We start from the raw sequence: 15,407 nt of genomic DNA, 5'->3' as shown, positions 1-15,407 counted from the left end.
CACCAGCAAAGACCAGGTGCAATGGCCATGCCAAGGGGCTTAGAGGTCGTTGAAACCCCCGGGTAGTCGGGGCATGGCCAGGCAGTGTCCACCAGGCATATTAACAGCGCCCAATGAGAGTGCCCACCTTCCTAAGGTCCAAATGTTAGTGAATTATACTTTCTCATGTCACTCCAGACAGCAGACTCTCACCTTAACTTTCTTGTAGGGAGGAGTTGTTCAATCACTTGTCTTAACATTTTGTGCTAAAAACGTATAATTTTAAAGGGATGAGGTTGCTCAATAAGCGAGGAGGGCAAAAAGATTGGCAAGAAACAAATTTGCATTGGCCACCAAAATATAAAGTTCAGATTGTGTAGTGTAAACTCATTCTGATACTTCCCACAATATTAATTACTTTATTAAATTATAAAAACATATTATGCAAGTGAGCTGGCTGTCATTTGCATCATTAAGCATTCTTCTGAATGTGAATGTTGTACCACAGTCTGGAGAGTTACCTTATCACAGTGACAATTCTGTCCCCTTAAAACAGCACCATCTTGACTTTAATGAGGTAACTGGTGCTCACATGCATATGTAACTGATACAGTGCCTAATATTGATGTAGATAGACAGTATGTAAATAAGGAGTAGGTAGGAGAGGCAGATGAAGCGCAGAAGTGACAATGTATGGGTAGGGAGAGAATCTTTGTACAAAATGTGTTTGCCGTGTTGAGACAGTTAAGAGTGAAACTCGAGTGTCACAGTGGTGAACTATGGAAGAGACACAGTAGGAGAATATGGAGCGGCCAATTATGGTGAACGCAGTGGAAAGGTCCAGGAGGGAGGAAGTGGGAGACAATCACAAATGTGTTGTAAATGACTTGACTATTGCACTCTGAGTATGTTGGCAGACTGGAAACCAATTAAAAGAGATGCAAACAAGGGATAATGATGAATTGAGTGTGGTACTGAAAGTTGAAATGTTCTGCTTGAAACCTTGGATAGGAAGAATAGAATGGTTGAAAGTGAGGACTTTTTGAATATGGGTACATGTTCATAGCTTCTTGAAACTGGAGTCACAAGTGGACAGGGTGGTGGTCAGAACATTGGATACAGGAGTTGAGATGTTTGTTTAAGTTGTACAAGACATTGGTAAGGCCACACTTAGAATATTGTGTACAGTTCTGGTCACCCCATTATAGAAAGGATATTATTAAACTAGAAAGAGTGCAGAAAAAATTTACTAGGATGCTGCCAGGACTTGATGGTTTGAGTTATAAGAAGAGGTTGGATAGACTGGGACTTTTTTCTCTGGACCATAGAAGGCTGAGGGGTGATCTTATAGAGGTCTATAAAATAATGAGGGGCATAGATCAGCTAGATAGTCAATATCCTTTCCCAAAGGTTGGTGAGTCTAAAAGTAGAGGGCATTGGTTTAAGGTGAGAGGGGAGAGATACAAAAGTGTCCAGAGGGGCAATTTTTTCATACGGAGGGTGGTGAGTGTTTGGAACAAGCTGCCAGAGGTAGTAGTAGAGGTGGGCACAATTTTGTCTTCTAAAAAGCATTTAGACAGTTACATGGGTAAGATGAGTATAAAGGGATATGGGCCAAATGCAGGCAATTGGGACTAGCTTAGGGTTTAAAAAAAAGGTAACATGGACTAGTTGGGCTGAAGAGCCTGTTTCCATGCTGTGAACCTCTATGATTCTATGACTCTATGAATAAGGTTGATGAGAACTGTTTTGAAGGGTAAGAAACAGATCGTGGGAAAAGGGAGCCATTTGTCACATCAGTGAGAATTGGGCAAAGGATAGATAGTTGTGTGCCACAGGTTGGGGTCAGAATAGTCCAGCTTGCTGAAGGAGATGGGCCTGCTGTGTTCTGAGGGGAGGAGCTGCCTCTTGATACAAATTTGTTGCTGGGATAAGGGGAAGATTGGTGAGGAGCATCAGGTGAAAGGAGGTGAAAGAGTGAAGCTTCTCACACTTGGTGCAGGTCATGAGGATGGAAGAAGGGAAGAAGAGGATTTGATGGAGCTGGTTTGTCATCAACTTGGGATTGTCTTTACCTCCAGATCCTAAAATTTGTTGCCAAAAGATGAGTGAGGTAATCCTGAATGCATCCAACCAGATCTCAGCAATTGTCACCAGATATGCTTTTAGGTCTCAGAGGCTGAACTTGATAGAATCATTAGAGAATATGAAACAAAGGGAGCTTTTTAATAGGTCAATTGAAGCAAGAAAATGGTTTTACAAACTGAGCACCAAATAAACTCTTGGAAAAGTGGCACCTCACGAATGCATTGTCCTAGGTTGGTCATGTTGCATTCTGCCACAAGTGGCAACCCTTGGAATGTGTTTCCATACCTCCCTATTCTCCTTCTACTATCTGACAGCCTAGGTTTTTATGCCCATTTTCTAGTGTTCTAGGGTTTTACATCAGCTTTTATTATTTCACTTCCGTTCCCACCTCATACACACTGTCACTGCTGCATTGCAGCATTCAGCACTACCTGGAGAATCACGAGTGTGAAATTGTGCTGGGTGCTGTGTTTGCGCCTATGTGTAGTTTTTGCCTTCACTTTTGAGACTGACATTGTCAATAATCAACCAAATCTCAAAGGACCTCCAGCTGTGAGCAAGGAGTGTGGCCTGATAGTCATTAGTGTCCATAAACAACCATAGTCATAACAGTGTGATTGGTAAGGGCAATATCAGTGTAGTGATATCACCTAGCTGCAACAGAAAATTGGTATCTAACCTTTCAGACGTTAACTAATCAGATTAAAATAGCAGATAACTGCTTGATATACCAATAACAAACCCCCAGGGAGTAATTCCACCTGGTGGCAAAACGTTGCTCGCACTCCCTCCACAACAGTAAATGACTTCTCTCCACTAAGTGGAAAGCATTCGCTTTGAAGCTTGTTTTTGTTGTGCAGATGAAGTGATAAAAATGAATTAGTGTTGGAACTAGATACTGGAGCTGAATTCTGTGCATTAGACAAAGACACTTTGGAGGCTGGGTTCTTCCTTTTGAGAGATTTAATCTGAACTAAGATGAAAGTATCAAAATAATAGACTCGAATAAGCTTTAAAAAGCCGATTTTAACAAGATTGGATGCAGCAAGATAGAATATAGTAGATTCCCAGGGTAAATTTCAAAGGCTATAATTTAATCACAAAGTTTAGATGATGTCACAGGCTGTAACATGGAAGGTCTAGTGGTTTGTGGTTGTTATTTAAATCTTTTAGCTAAATAAACTCCCTTTAACTCATTCGGGAATATTCCATCATGATTGTTGTGCACATGTTTCAAAAGATTAAGAGACATTAATTTTCTAAATACAATAACTCTAATCATAAATGTCCTCTCTCCATTTTTAAAAATCTTGCGGCACTCTTTAATACAAGTTATTTGTTTTTCAGAATCTAAAAGAGCGCACTTACTCCACAGTCAAAGCTACCTCAACATCAACTACCATTAATAACCTGAAACCAGGCACAGCTTACATATTTCAGATCCGAGCATTCACCACTGCTGGCTATGGGAACTACAGTCCCAGACTGGAGGTCCTAACACTTGAGGAGAGTACAGGTAAGAGCTGTGAAAATTGCCCTTCTGTGCTTTCAGGCCAAAAAACAATGCTCAAGGCAGATGAGCCTTATTGAAAATTAGTAAGAGAGAAGGCCAAGGTAAGTTAACCCAGACTGTCCTTCATGGTCAGCCGTGGCTACGGCCCAGCAATGGATTCTCTTCTGGTTTCTAACAGTTTTGTACAGCTGTGAGAAACCAAGGGGAGGAGAAGGGAAGATATTTTCATTGGGAAAGATTAATGCACTGTTTGCAATTTCTTAAGTGCAAAGTTCAATCCTTCCCAATGTGTTCATAAGCCAGATTGTTGCATTGTTGCATTCATACATTTTAATGACAAACTTCCTTTCATGACAGGTGACATTTCTTGGGACCTCACAAAGAATCAGTAATTATAGAAGCCCTACAATGCAGAAAAAGGCCACTCAGCCTATCAAATCTGCATTGTCAACAATCCCACCCAGGCACTATCCCTGCATCCCACATATTTACCCTACTAATCCCCCTGTCACTAAGAGGTAATTGAGCATGGCCAATCAACCTAATCTGCACATCTTTGTAGGAGCAAACCAGAGCACCTAGACGAAACCCACGCAGATACAGGGAGAACATGCAAAGTCCACAGAATCATCCAAGGCCAGAATTGAACCTGGGTCTCTAGCACTGTGAGGCAGCAGTGCTAACCACTGTGCTAGTGGGAGACTGTGCTAATTTAGCTGATGTGCAAGAAGTCTTCTGAGGGACTACAATTGGGTTCATGTTGCCTGGGCTTCATGGCACCTTCATAGTAAATGAGGGCCTTAAGGTCTATCTCAGGGTCTAGTTTTTCAGCTGTTTTGTTGGTAGGGCAACGCCTGTGGATATTGGGTGAGAATTGGATTGGACTTGGCTATAAGACTTGAACCTCTAGTTGACACTTGCTTGGAAGCATCACAAATTGATCCACCAATTTAATCCCCAGTTTTTAATGATAGTTCAAGTGTCGGATGGCAACTGGGATCCATGAAGCCACAATCAGGTGAAGAACCCAAACATTAAGAAAAGGCATGAGCAGTCAAAAATAACATTTTTTTTTCCAAATATGCTGCTTTTGTTTTTGTTTCTTGTGCTGAAAGATTCTTAATAGAATCTCATTACATAAGGTCATTTCAATCAACTCTAATTACCAAGTCTTGGTCTTGAATCTGCTTGCTGAGAAAGAGATACTAATGAGCCTAAATAATTTTGTCTTGTCAGTTTAACAATGGATTTTGTATGGTTTTAATTTTTAAGCATAGTTCTGAATCAGTAGTCATCTTTCAATGGCCTCAAAGATTAATACATTTTAACGAATAATCAACATCGTATATAACACATCATTTACATAAAATCAAAATACTGTAGATGCTGTAAATCTGAAATAAATACAAAGTGCTGGAAAAACTCAACGGGTGGGATTCTACGGCCTCGCTCAGGCGAGACTAGAAATTCCCACCCGAGGACAGTGAAGATTTTCGTTGTCGCACCCTCGTCCAATTCCAGATCGGGCAATAGGTCTGGCAAATCTGTGGGGAGAGAAATGGGTTTGTGTTTCAAGTTTAATCTAATTCTTCTTCAGACCAAAGAAGAATCATATCAGATTCAACATGTTAAGCAAGTTTCTCCAAAGATGCTGCCAGATCTATTGTATTTTCCCAGCACTTTTTGATTTTATTTCACATAATACTTTTACATGATATTTACTGACATATGCTGGCTGCTGCATAATAATACAATCCTGTATGGTTTTCGAAACTAATTATTATGGACACTAACTGTGTGCCAAGTAGGTTAAATATGCTGAAAGTGCAACCATGTACTAATTATTATACATGCTGTTGTTATGTACAGATTCTTATATGAATTGACAAATTACTCTATACTGATTGTTATTTGGACACTAGTTATGCCATTTACTGACAGGGCTATTTGACATTGGCTGTTATATTGACTGTGCCGTAGGATGTACATTGACAGTGCTATTATGTACTGATTGTTACGTGCACTGAGAATGACACTGAAGTTGATTTTTGTAATTGCATGTGACTGATATATTATACACGACCTGTTAACAATTACTAACTTTAATGCTTGATTATATTACGTAAGTTGCAATTCAATGGTGTTCCATGTTGAAACTGCAGAATTGTGATGTATGCTAACATTACTATTGTATGTTGAATGTGTGGTATGATATGTACCTATAGTATTGACTACATATTGATTTTCTTGTATGATAAATGCTGTATCATACATTATGTAATACCAGTGTTATTATATACTGGTTGTATTGTGCGATATATACTGATATCACTTATATTGACTGCACTTTATGATGTACATGTTGAATGCAGTCTGTATTAGCTGGCGCACGCTGACCTATTTTTCTGTAATCAGTGCATTATCACTTGATAAATTTGCCTTGGTCACATCATAATTGCTAACATTTTAATGTGTTTCTGCGAACCACAAATAATCACTGTCAGTCAAACAATAATGTCTTTAACCTTTCCATAATAGTTAATGTAAATAAAATGCCATCAGAAATGAGGGAGCAATTTCAAGTTTTCTCATTAGGATTCAACAATTGAACCAATGTGATTATGCTCCTGGTGCTCATTAACTTGCATTTATTTCACAAATGGAGTTACATTTTACAATGGATAGGAATGCTTTCAGAGCAGTTTAAAAGTAGAACAACGGTTGTGTGCCATAGAATTTATCCCTCTGAGTGCCTTACACCATTACATGAAATCATTTTATGCAAATTCCTTGACTGGTTTCCTCATCTCCTGATGTTTCTAATACTAATTTTGAATGGCATGATTCTTTTGGTGAATGATTTGATAATAACAATATCACAACTGTACGCTATGAGCAAGAAAAGGAATGGTTAAACATTGTTTAATTAAGGTTTCTGAACTGATGTAATTGATTCCTACCTAACTAAGCTATCATTTCCCTTAGCGCTAGTTTTTTTCCTATGGGCACCCTTCATCTCCCACCAACATAAGTAGATTAACTCAGTAATTTTCTAATCTTGCCTCAAGCTCAACCTTCACCTGTAGTGTTAGGGTCAACCCATTTGGGACTGACACTTCCCAGGAAGCCTTTAAGATTTCATTGATGTCCTCTTTTTCTCTTATTTCATTGCACTTGCATATGGGCATATTATTAGCTTTCCAATCGGCTCAGATTTTCTTAATTAGATAACATTGTTGTAATTGCTTTGCTTATGATAAGTACACTACTTCATTACTCCCTGGCACTCACTCTTCGTCTTGCAATCAAACTAAGTGAGGAACTGGGAATTTAAGCATTCAGTATCAATGGCAAGCAGTTAAAGGTAGTAAGTAATCATTTCGTCTGTGACTAAATCTTTAGGCCTTCCAGCTAGATCTTCACAATTAAATAGTTAGCTGGCACCAACTAGACTGATTTGTAGAAACATCCAAATTTGTCCACTGCAGGAACTATTTGGGGACTACAGCTCGACCTAATTTCAGTGGAGAAAATCAGCGAGAGACCAAGAAATCTCATTACTGCCAACGTTCCTAAGTTCCTTAAAAAAAAGTGCACATATTTTCTGAATATAGCTTTATTATCACTGTGTGACTGTGCAGGGAGACATCTTTCTGCAAGCATGATAAAAATCGAACTGTTGTCCTGATACCTAAATTGGCTTCAGTAAGTGAATTTGCCATTTGAAAATTCAGGCTTAGGTTTTCGCTCTCCCGACTCAGCAGAATGTGTCCTAGATGTTTTAATTTTTGTCCTGTTGCAAGGGTAGGTATTACAAGGCATCGAGCCCGCTGAACCCTTAAACAGTGTAGAGGTAGGCAAACGGGCTGCCAGGTGCCGATGTGGGCTATGTGGAAAACTGACATCAACGCCCCAGGGCTTATAAGAAAAAGCCTAAAATCTTAAAAAACCCTCTAGCACTCACCCCTCACACCTTCTCAAACCCCCACACACTCCTCATGCTCCATTCATGCCATGTCATACCCCTTTACTCACCTCCCCCCCCCCCCGCCTCTTTATAGCCCCATACCAATTCATGGCAACCTATGGCCCCACCCAAACTATGTGCCTTTTACTCCCTCCATGTCAACTAACCCAATATCCACCATGGGCAGACCTCAGGGAATTTCTATATCTATTGATAACTCCACTATTGAAAAAACACTGATGAAAATAATATTTACTACCTTTAAATTGATTCAAGTAGTTAATCCCTTGTAAAAGCAAAGTTACTTCAAGTGTGTAATTCCTTATAAAAACAAATGTTTCTTAGCCCCACATCAAAGACTTTGTAACTATCAGGAGCTATCAATCAAACTGAAAACTGATCTGATTGGACCCCCTACTGTGATAATGATGGACAGTGAAATCATGCTGCACAATTCTTACTTAGGTCAACAAGTGTGTGTGAATTAACAAACACTTATTTTTTAACTGCAGAATTTTAAAAATTTTGTAATATATAGAAACTGGCGGGGATGGGCGATTCTCACACCCCTCCTGTAGGTTGGGAAATTCCAGCATTGCCCAATGTGTGGGATCCACACTGGCCGTCCCAGTCTGCTGGTGTTTCCCAGCACCAGATTTCCAGTGGCATCACATCTGTGCCGGAAATCAGAGGGGAGGCGAATAAATTATGGTAATGCTAATTACCATGTATTTTAAATATGATTAGAGGGCCTAGAACTGAAGTGGGGGGCAATTAGGGCCCCCCCAGAGGGTCAAATGATGGGGTGGCTGATGCCTCCTGGGCATTGTTACCTTGACAGTGCCAGCCTGAGACCCCTGGCAGTGCCCAAGGGGCAAAGTGCCAATGCATAGGGGGTGCCTTTGCACTGTCCATCGGGCTTATGGGGGTGGAGACTAATGAGTGGGGCCTGATGGGATTGGGGCCTGTTAGGGAGAATGGTGAGGTTAGAGAGGGGATCCTGCTGCCACACTGCATTGGGGATGGGGGGGCGGGGACTAGCAATCAGGGCTGGCCATCGGGTTGAGTGGGTGGAGGGGGGGAGTCAGCCTGCTGAGGGCATCTGGACTGCAGTGGGGGGGTGGGGGAGAGCAATGGGGGGGCGGATGGGAGATCGGGCCATGGGGGTGTTAGAGAGCTTTGTGGGGGTCATGAGGCTAGCCAGTAATCAAGCTGGCTAGCAACCGGGAGGCCGATAGTGTTGAGCGGGACGCTGCACTAAAAGGGTGGCATGGACAAATTAGGCCGAAGGGCCTGTTTCCATTCTGTAAACCTCTATGACTCTATGACATATGCCAGTCTCCAGTCTGATAAATCAGCGCATGAGCATGGCCCACTCAGCACTATGCTGTCATCCTCTCCAGTGGAATAAGCCACACCCCCTGAATTTCAGTGTGATTCATGCCAGTGCACTCTGCAGTGCACAGAGTATGGGAGATTCATTTTGAAACTCCCACTGAAAAAAATCGCAGCATGATTAACTCCAGTTTTCACACAAATTCGACACTTAGAATTTTTTTGGGAGAATTCTGGCCCAGGAGATTTAAATATCTTGGCAGCTTAACATTTCCAGTATGTTTAGCCACTTGTTGAGCACAGTTATGGCTACTTTTAACAATCTCAAAAGCCATCTTTCTTCTCCAAAAGGGCACCCTACATTCCAAAGAACTCAAGTGAAAGTTGAGACCTTGTCCTGAAAAGTGTAAAGCCCACAAGTTGTGTTCTGGACATCCTACCAACGAAAATTGGATCTGTTTGAAGGCAGCCGCCTCTGTGAAGACTACAGCCCATCCCCATTCACCACCACCCAAACCTTGCCCCTTCTGTTAAAAATGATAGGGGCTGGGTTTGCCAGTGGAACTATCAAAATCAGCACCATTTGGCTAAACTAGAGACTTGTCTCCATGCCAGTGAATATTCAGACCTCTACTGATGGTTTATCTAGGTCCAAATAAACAGATGCTTGCTGCATAGCTGTCGATGCAGATCTCCAAGTTTATTAGCAAAGATTTTCCGTGTGTTCCCAAGAATTGAAGAATTTCATCATGGTCTGTTTTCCTCATTTTCCTTGATTGTGATATTGTTTGTGTCTAGCAAAGGCAATTCTTGTTTCACCTACACAATTTCAGTTGATGGAAAAGGGAAATTGAATCCCAGTGGTTGGAATAATGTTGTATTGTGTTGTTTGATGTTTCTTTCCATTTACTGATGCAGGGAATGTTTATTAGTTAGTCTTGATCATTTAACCAAAGTAGTCAGTACTCAGTCTTTGATACCCCTGGGTTTTGATAATCTTTTTCCATCTTCATTAAAGATAGAATGTATATTCCCAGCCATTGATCTTGTGCAAACTGCACTGTGCACAACAATAAATTATATTATTTAAATCTTCAATCACAATATTTAGTCTTAGTTTGTACTTCTGGTAGCCTGCATTGAATCTTCTGACCATGGAATGAGGAACGTAACAAAACGTATTGACAGTAATTAATTAAAGATAAATGTGAGTAATTAAATAGAAGGAGTTTTATTCTATCCTTTGCCTGTAGTTGCTAAAATATTTATGCTTTAAATGGGTCAATTTGGCAACTCATTGTTCACTAATAGTATCGGTTTTCTGCCTCTGTACACTGTTGAAGATATATTTGGCCGCCCTCATTTTAATTTGCAAGTAAGGAATTTCTGATTGCAATAAAAGCAAAATTTTAGCTGCATTACACTCTTAAAAGCTGCAAGTCCCACTTCAGTTCTTTCAATAGTAATTAAACTGATCAGTTAAAATGTATGATTAAACGAGAAGATTCAAGCAGGTGGTGGAGGATTCTTCAAATTTGTCAATAGCTTATAAATTCATTTGCAAACAGGAAGTCCTTGTTTTCTTGATCACACATTTCAATAACATTGCAAGTTTAAGCACCTTTTCAGGATGCATGTACATTGTGAGAACTCAGATCTACACCAAAAGTGCAGTTACATCTTCATGAACAGATAATAGATTGTTCGACTAGACAATCAGACATTACAGAAGGTGCCCTCTTTTTTCCAAGAAAAGCTACATGGATTACACTGAGTTTTGTCAACTTATTTTGAGTTGATTTTAATCTAGAGATTTCCTTTACTCCCAATATTTTGTGATCTCAGCCATACTGATTTGAAATGTTTCCCATTTTGTTCCTAGCTACAGCTGCTTCCTCTGAACAGAACCCAGTCATTATCATTGCTGTGGTTGCCGTAGCAGGGACCATCATTCTGGTCTTCATGGTGTTTGGCTTCATTATTGGACGAAGGTATGGAACTAAGGAACATGCAGACGTGGGGCACACGATCGAGGGGTACGTGATCGTGGTGTGTACAATTAGAGTGCATCATATTGTGGGGGAGAGGATGAGTGCAATTTGTATGATTGCTGGGTGGATGATGACAGCTCAGACTGAAGGCTTTTTCTGATCATGCTCTGATAGCAGAAAGTTGAGTCAGCTAACTAGAATGATGGATAGTCTGGGCAGACAGCAATGTTCACAGTCTTCTGTTCGTTATAAATGTAAAAATTAAATCATCAACTAACCCAATATACATTTTTAATTCATTCCATGGCTGTTTGTTGTATATGATGTATGTAATAATTTCCTCCAATGTCTTTTCTCTGCAATTCACTTCCTTGGCATGGCTCTTTTTCATAGTACAACACAAGTCTGTTATAAGATAGAAGTTTCATTTCTTCAAATGATTCCTTCTCTCATCTCTGCACAGTTAACACAAGTGTACCTCAGGACCCCATTCTCAACTTCCTCCTCTTCACTGTTGTTGCCTTTGATATGTTATCCTTTGGTGACATCAATTGCACATTCAGTTTCCACAAGTAATCTGACAACATTCAGCTCTATTTCAAAGATGCTTCATTGGCTGCAAAACATTTTGGGATGTCCTGAGGTCATGAAAGGCACTATATAAATGCAAGACTTTCTTCTTTGTTTAATTACCTCTTTGCTTCCAGCATTGACACATTCGGCTGGAAATATCATCAAGAAGAGTTAAAGTTTCCTCCAGATCAAATGCAACGCACTCTCCTTGACTCCCACCAACATTACCTGCCACTTGCCTCAGCTCCATCCTCTTTAAAACCGTCTGTCTTGGCACCTTTTCTGCTTTCTTTTAAATGCCTCCTAAAACCTTTCTGTTCCACCATGCTTTTGGCCCGCGCCCCTAAACTACTGTTTCCCTTTTTCTCCTGCTTGATGTTCATCTTTCTTCCACCGTGTGAAGCATTCTGAGATGTTTTCCTTACGTGAGGAGAGCGATAGAAATGTAAGTTGTTATTGTACTTTTCTTTTCTTGTTGTTTGTAATTGTCTTGCACTGTATCATTGCAGCGGGGAGACTGTTAATAATGCAGAAAAATGATTGGACAGCAGAGAGGCACAGGCAAAGAGTAGGGATGTTGTGTGTCAGAAGTACTGCCTCAGAAAAGTGTCATCTGCTTTTCCTAATATATCACTGTGTACCCCACGAGTGCACTGTATAGATGTAGCATTTTGTTAGAAATTTTATTGGAAGTTGTGAATTGGAAGTTCTCAATATTTCTAACCTTTGCATTATTGACTCCATCAAGATAAACAGAGTGAGAATTTAGACAATTAATGCATGAACTATTCACATCTACCACATCTGCAAAATAACGTTGTACAGTGTTATTACCAGTTCATCGAGTGATATATTTAATCGACTGACTTGCAAACTTACAGATTTGTATATTGGCAAGTTTAGAATATTTCTCTATGATTTTTGTGACTTGAGCACAAGTGGCCCAGGTTTGTTCCTTTGCATGCTTCACTGTATAATTCTATGTGGTAACATATAATGAAGCAACACAAACTTACTTTGGTGAAACAAGAAGTTTAAATTTTGCCATTATCCTACATGAGCATTTACACTACAACCCCATAAATTATCAATATGCTGACTTGTACATTAGTGCACAGTACAACCACAGAACACTCAGAACACACAATCGCATACAATGCAGGCAGGACGTTCCCTTGCTCTACCAAAGCTCACGTTGTGGTGCACACACCAGGTATCAGATTTTACAGTATCACGTAACAGTCTGCAATACAAAGCAATACACAATATATCAGACTGTACAGTAATATACAATTAAGATTGAACTCATCAGAGCATAACGTGGATGGTAGCAAAACAGTCCTTCATTTTACAATGTGCCAAAATTTTTTTTGATTTACTTCAGGAAAAAACAAACTGGGCAAAGTATACATTGGACAGCTGATCTGTTATCAGCCATTTTGCATTCCTGCCAAAGTTGAATTTCAGCCCAGAATATACAATGCAGTAGCATGTAATACTAAAATATCTATACTTCAGAGTACATTACACCACAGAATATTAAATGTGTACAACATATGCATGAAGATGAACATCAACAAAGGTGTAATATACACTTGTAAATTAATAAAGATTATTAAGCCCAGAGATGCCATGTCCAGGAATGATTAAATAATAAGTGCACACTGGATGCTGGATCCGAGCATCTTATGTTGATCATTACCATTGATCGGTCATTCCTGTAGCATGTTCCAGCATCTGTATTCAGCAGCTATAGCTGATGTGTATCAAAGATGTATTAACTTTAATGAATTGTCTCATTTTCTTATTCAGACACTGTGGCTACAGCAAAGCTGAGCAGGAAGGGGATGAAGAGCTCTATTTCCATTGTAAGTACGCTAACTAACCTTTCAACTCTCAGAAGCACATGGGCCATTTTCTTTTCCAAATGTTGTTCATCCTCTAGAGCTCCTGCTCGTAGAATTATATTTTGTCCTTCCTTTCTCCCACTTTGAACTTTGCAACAGCTAAAGCAGTGGCAACTGCATGATACAGAAACAAGACTCTTAATGAGTTATGTGCTGGGCTTCTTGCCTTGTTTTTATTAATTATCCTGCAACATTCCACCTGAACCAAGCTGAAGAAATTATTACATTGAAATTGTTACAGTCAATTTAAGAGGTGTGCAAAATTAAGACATGCAGTCTTAAAGAATGTAGTGATGAATGCTTTTATTTTGCGTACCACTTTTTGACCACTTGCCCTGAGTAGCTGATTAATTTCAATATGTTGGCATCACTTCTGCCAAACATTTAAAGTTGTTTAGTTCCAGAAATCTGTACAGACAGAAATTGCGAGGAATGACCCAACAGCAGTTCTTAAGAAAAAAAGACAAGTTAACATTTCAGGTACAGATCTTTCATTGGAATTGGTGAAGTGTCTACACTGAGACCTTTAAACCTGCCTGTACTCGTAAACAAATGCTGAGCGACTTGCTGTGTATTTGCAGCATTCCTGTTTGTACTTCAGATTCCCAGCATTTACAGTTGTTCCTTGCTTTTGTATTGTGTAAAATCTGTGGAGGGGAATTTCAGTTCATGACTGCAGATTCTCTGGTGCTGTTACCTCGAAATATTGTGGTACAATCTGCTGCAGCTGAGCAATGCTGAAATAGCACTGGATTTCATGATGATTCAGGTGAATTTTGGTCATCCAGAGGGCCTGCCCTAAAATAGCTGTTCTGCTACTTAAATATGTAAATACGTAAATCGAAGCCCTGGGCTGGTTGCAGGGGGGTGCTCCCAATGCAACTCAGTGCAAATGGGCAGAGCTTGCTCCTTTTAATGTTCCACCTGGTTGTACTAGACATTGACGGGTCTAACCAACACTTTTAAAGGGACCTTCCAATGGCTGCATGTGCACAGACACAGACACACTTCAAATTGTTTAATCTTTCCTCATACATGTGCCCTTTCATCTCCGGAAATAATCTGGTGAACCTCCTCTGAGCTGCTTTCAATGCCACCTTCTTCAAATCAGGAGAACAGAACGGGGCACAATACTCCAGTTGTGGTCTCACCAACATCGTATAGAATTGCAACAACAAAGCCGAAAACTTTCCTGACTTCGCTACCCACCCTAAGGATGAAAATTCTAACCTATATCTCCAATAACTCCAACTTACATCAGTGCCTCCAATGGTAATTTGCAGGCTTACATTCTTTCCAAAGTAGGCATTTTAATTATGCCACTCATTTATATTCTAATAATAGAATCATTTAATAATTTTACACTTAGAAATCTCAATACCAAGATGATTTTATACCATTGGTCCAGATACGAATTATCGTTAAAATTTAACAGAACCTCCGACTTTTCGTCTGTGTGTGTGTGTGTGTGTGTGTATCCCCCAGTCTGCGCTCCAGTCTGCCTGCGCATCTGTCTGCCTGTACGTCTGCCTGCCTGCCTGTCTGTGCATAAAGGCACACATAGGTCAGTATGTACATAAATCTGTGCCTTTATAGGCACTTGTGTGTACGTGGTGTCTGTGGATTGGTATGTGTGTATACAATGCCGATCGCATCATCTGTGGAATCTGATCCATACTTGTTCATTTTAGAGACCATCACTCACCACCAGCAACCTCACGAGAGCTTCTTGATTACTGACAGCCAAGACTCAGACCCGTCTGTTCACATCAGCTACCAGTTTGGAAACTTTGGATGCATTTGATATTTACCTGCATTAACTGCAAGCTAATGTTGTCCCCATGACTGACCCACAATGGCAATCATTAATGAAGCAAGACAGACTGTCATGTCCAAGGCAGGGCAGCTTTGTGGTTAAGTGGTGGGGTGTGTAGAAATAATTGCTCCAAAACTTAGGTGCACAGTTCTGACCAGCACAGATAAATAAAATGTTTGGGCAGCATATTAATCTGACTGCATTTGGGAAAGATTGCTTTCCTCATCAATAATTAACT

The 15,407-nt window shown here is 40.1% G+C and overlaps 1 protein-coding gene across 3 annotated transcripts in view; it reads left to right on the top strand.

Moving 5' to 3' along the window:
* Positions 1-15,407, top strand: part of epha7 (eph receptor A7) — a 252,648-nt gene that overhangs the window by 202,594 nt on the left and 34,647 nt on the right. Inside the window, exons 7-10 of one of the 3 annotated variants that reach the window (XM_080192637.1) lie at positions 3,415-3,583; positions 10,765-10,873; positions 11,850-11,891; positions 13,259-13,314. In XM_080192637.1, coding sequence (XP_080048763.1) covers positions 3,415-3,583; positions 10,765-10,873; positions 11,850-11,891; positions 13,259-13,314 — 376 coding nt within the window. Of the gene's footprint in view, positions 1-3,414; positions 3,584-10,764; positions 10,919-11,849; positions 11,892-13,258; positions 13,315-15,407 lie in introns of all 3 variants that reach the window. The other 2 variants (XM_080192638.1, XM_080192636.1) reach the window with 2 other exon arrangements.

Source organism: Carcharhinus amblyrhynchos, chromosome 7 (genome assembly GCF_965287045.1).
Source record: "Carcharhinus amblyrhynchos chromosome 7, sCarAmb.v2.hapA, whole genome shotgun sequence".
Classification (NCBI taxonomy): domain Eukaryota; kingdom Metazoa; phylum Chordata; class Chondrichthyes; order Carcharhiniformes; family Carcharhinidae; genus Carcharhinus; species Carcharhinus amblyrhynchos.
This window is presented reverse-complemented; position numbering and strand designations above follow the sequence as displayed.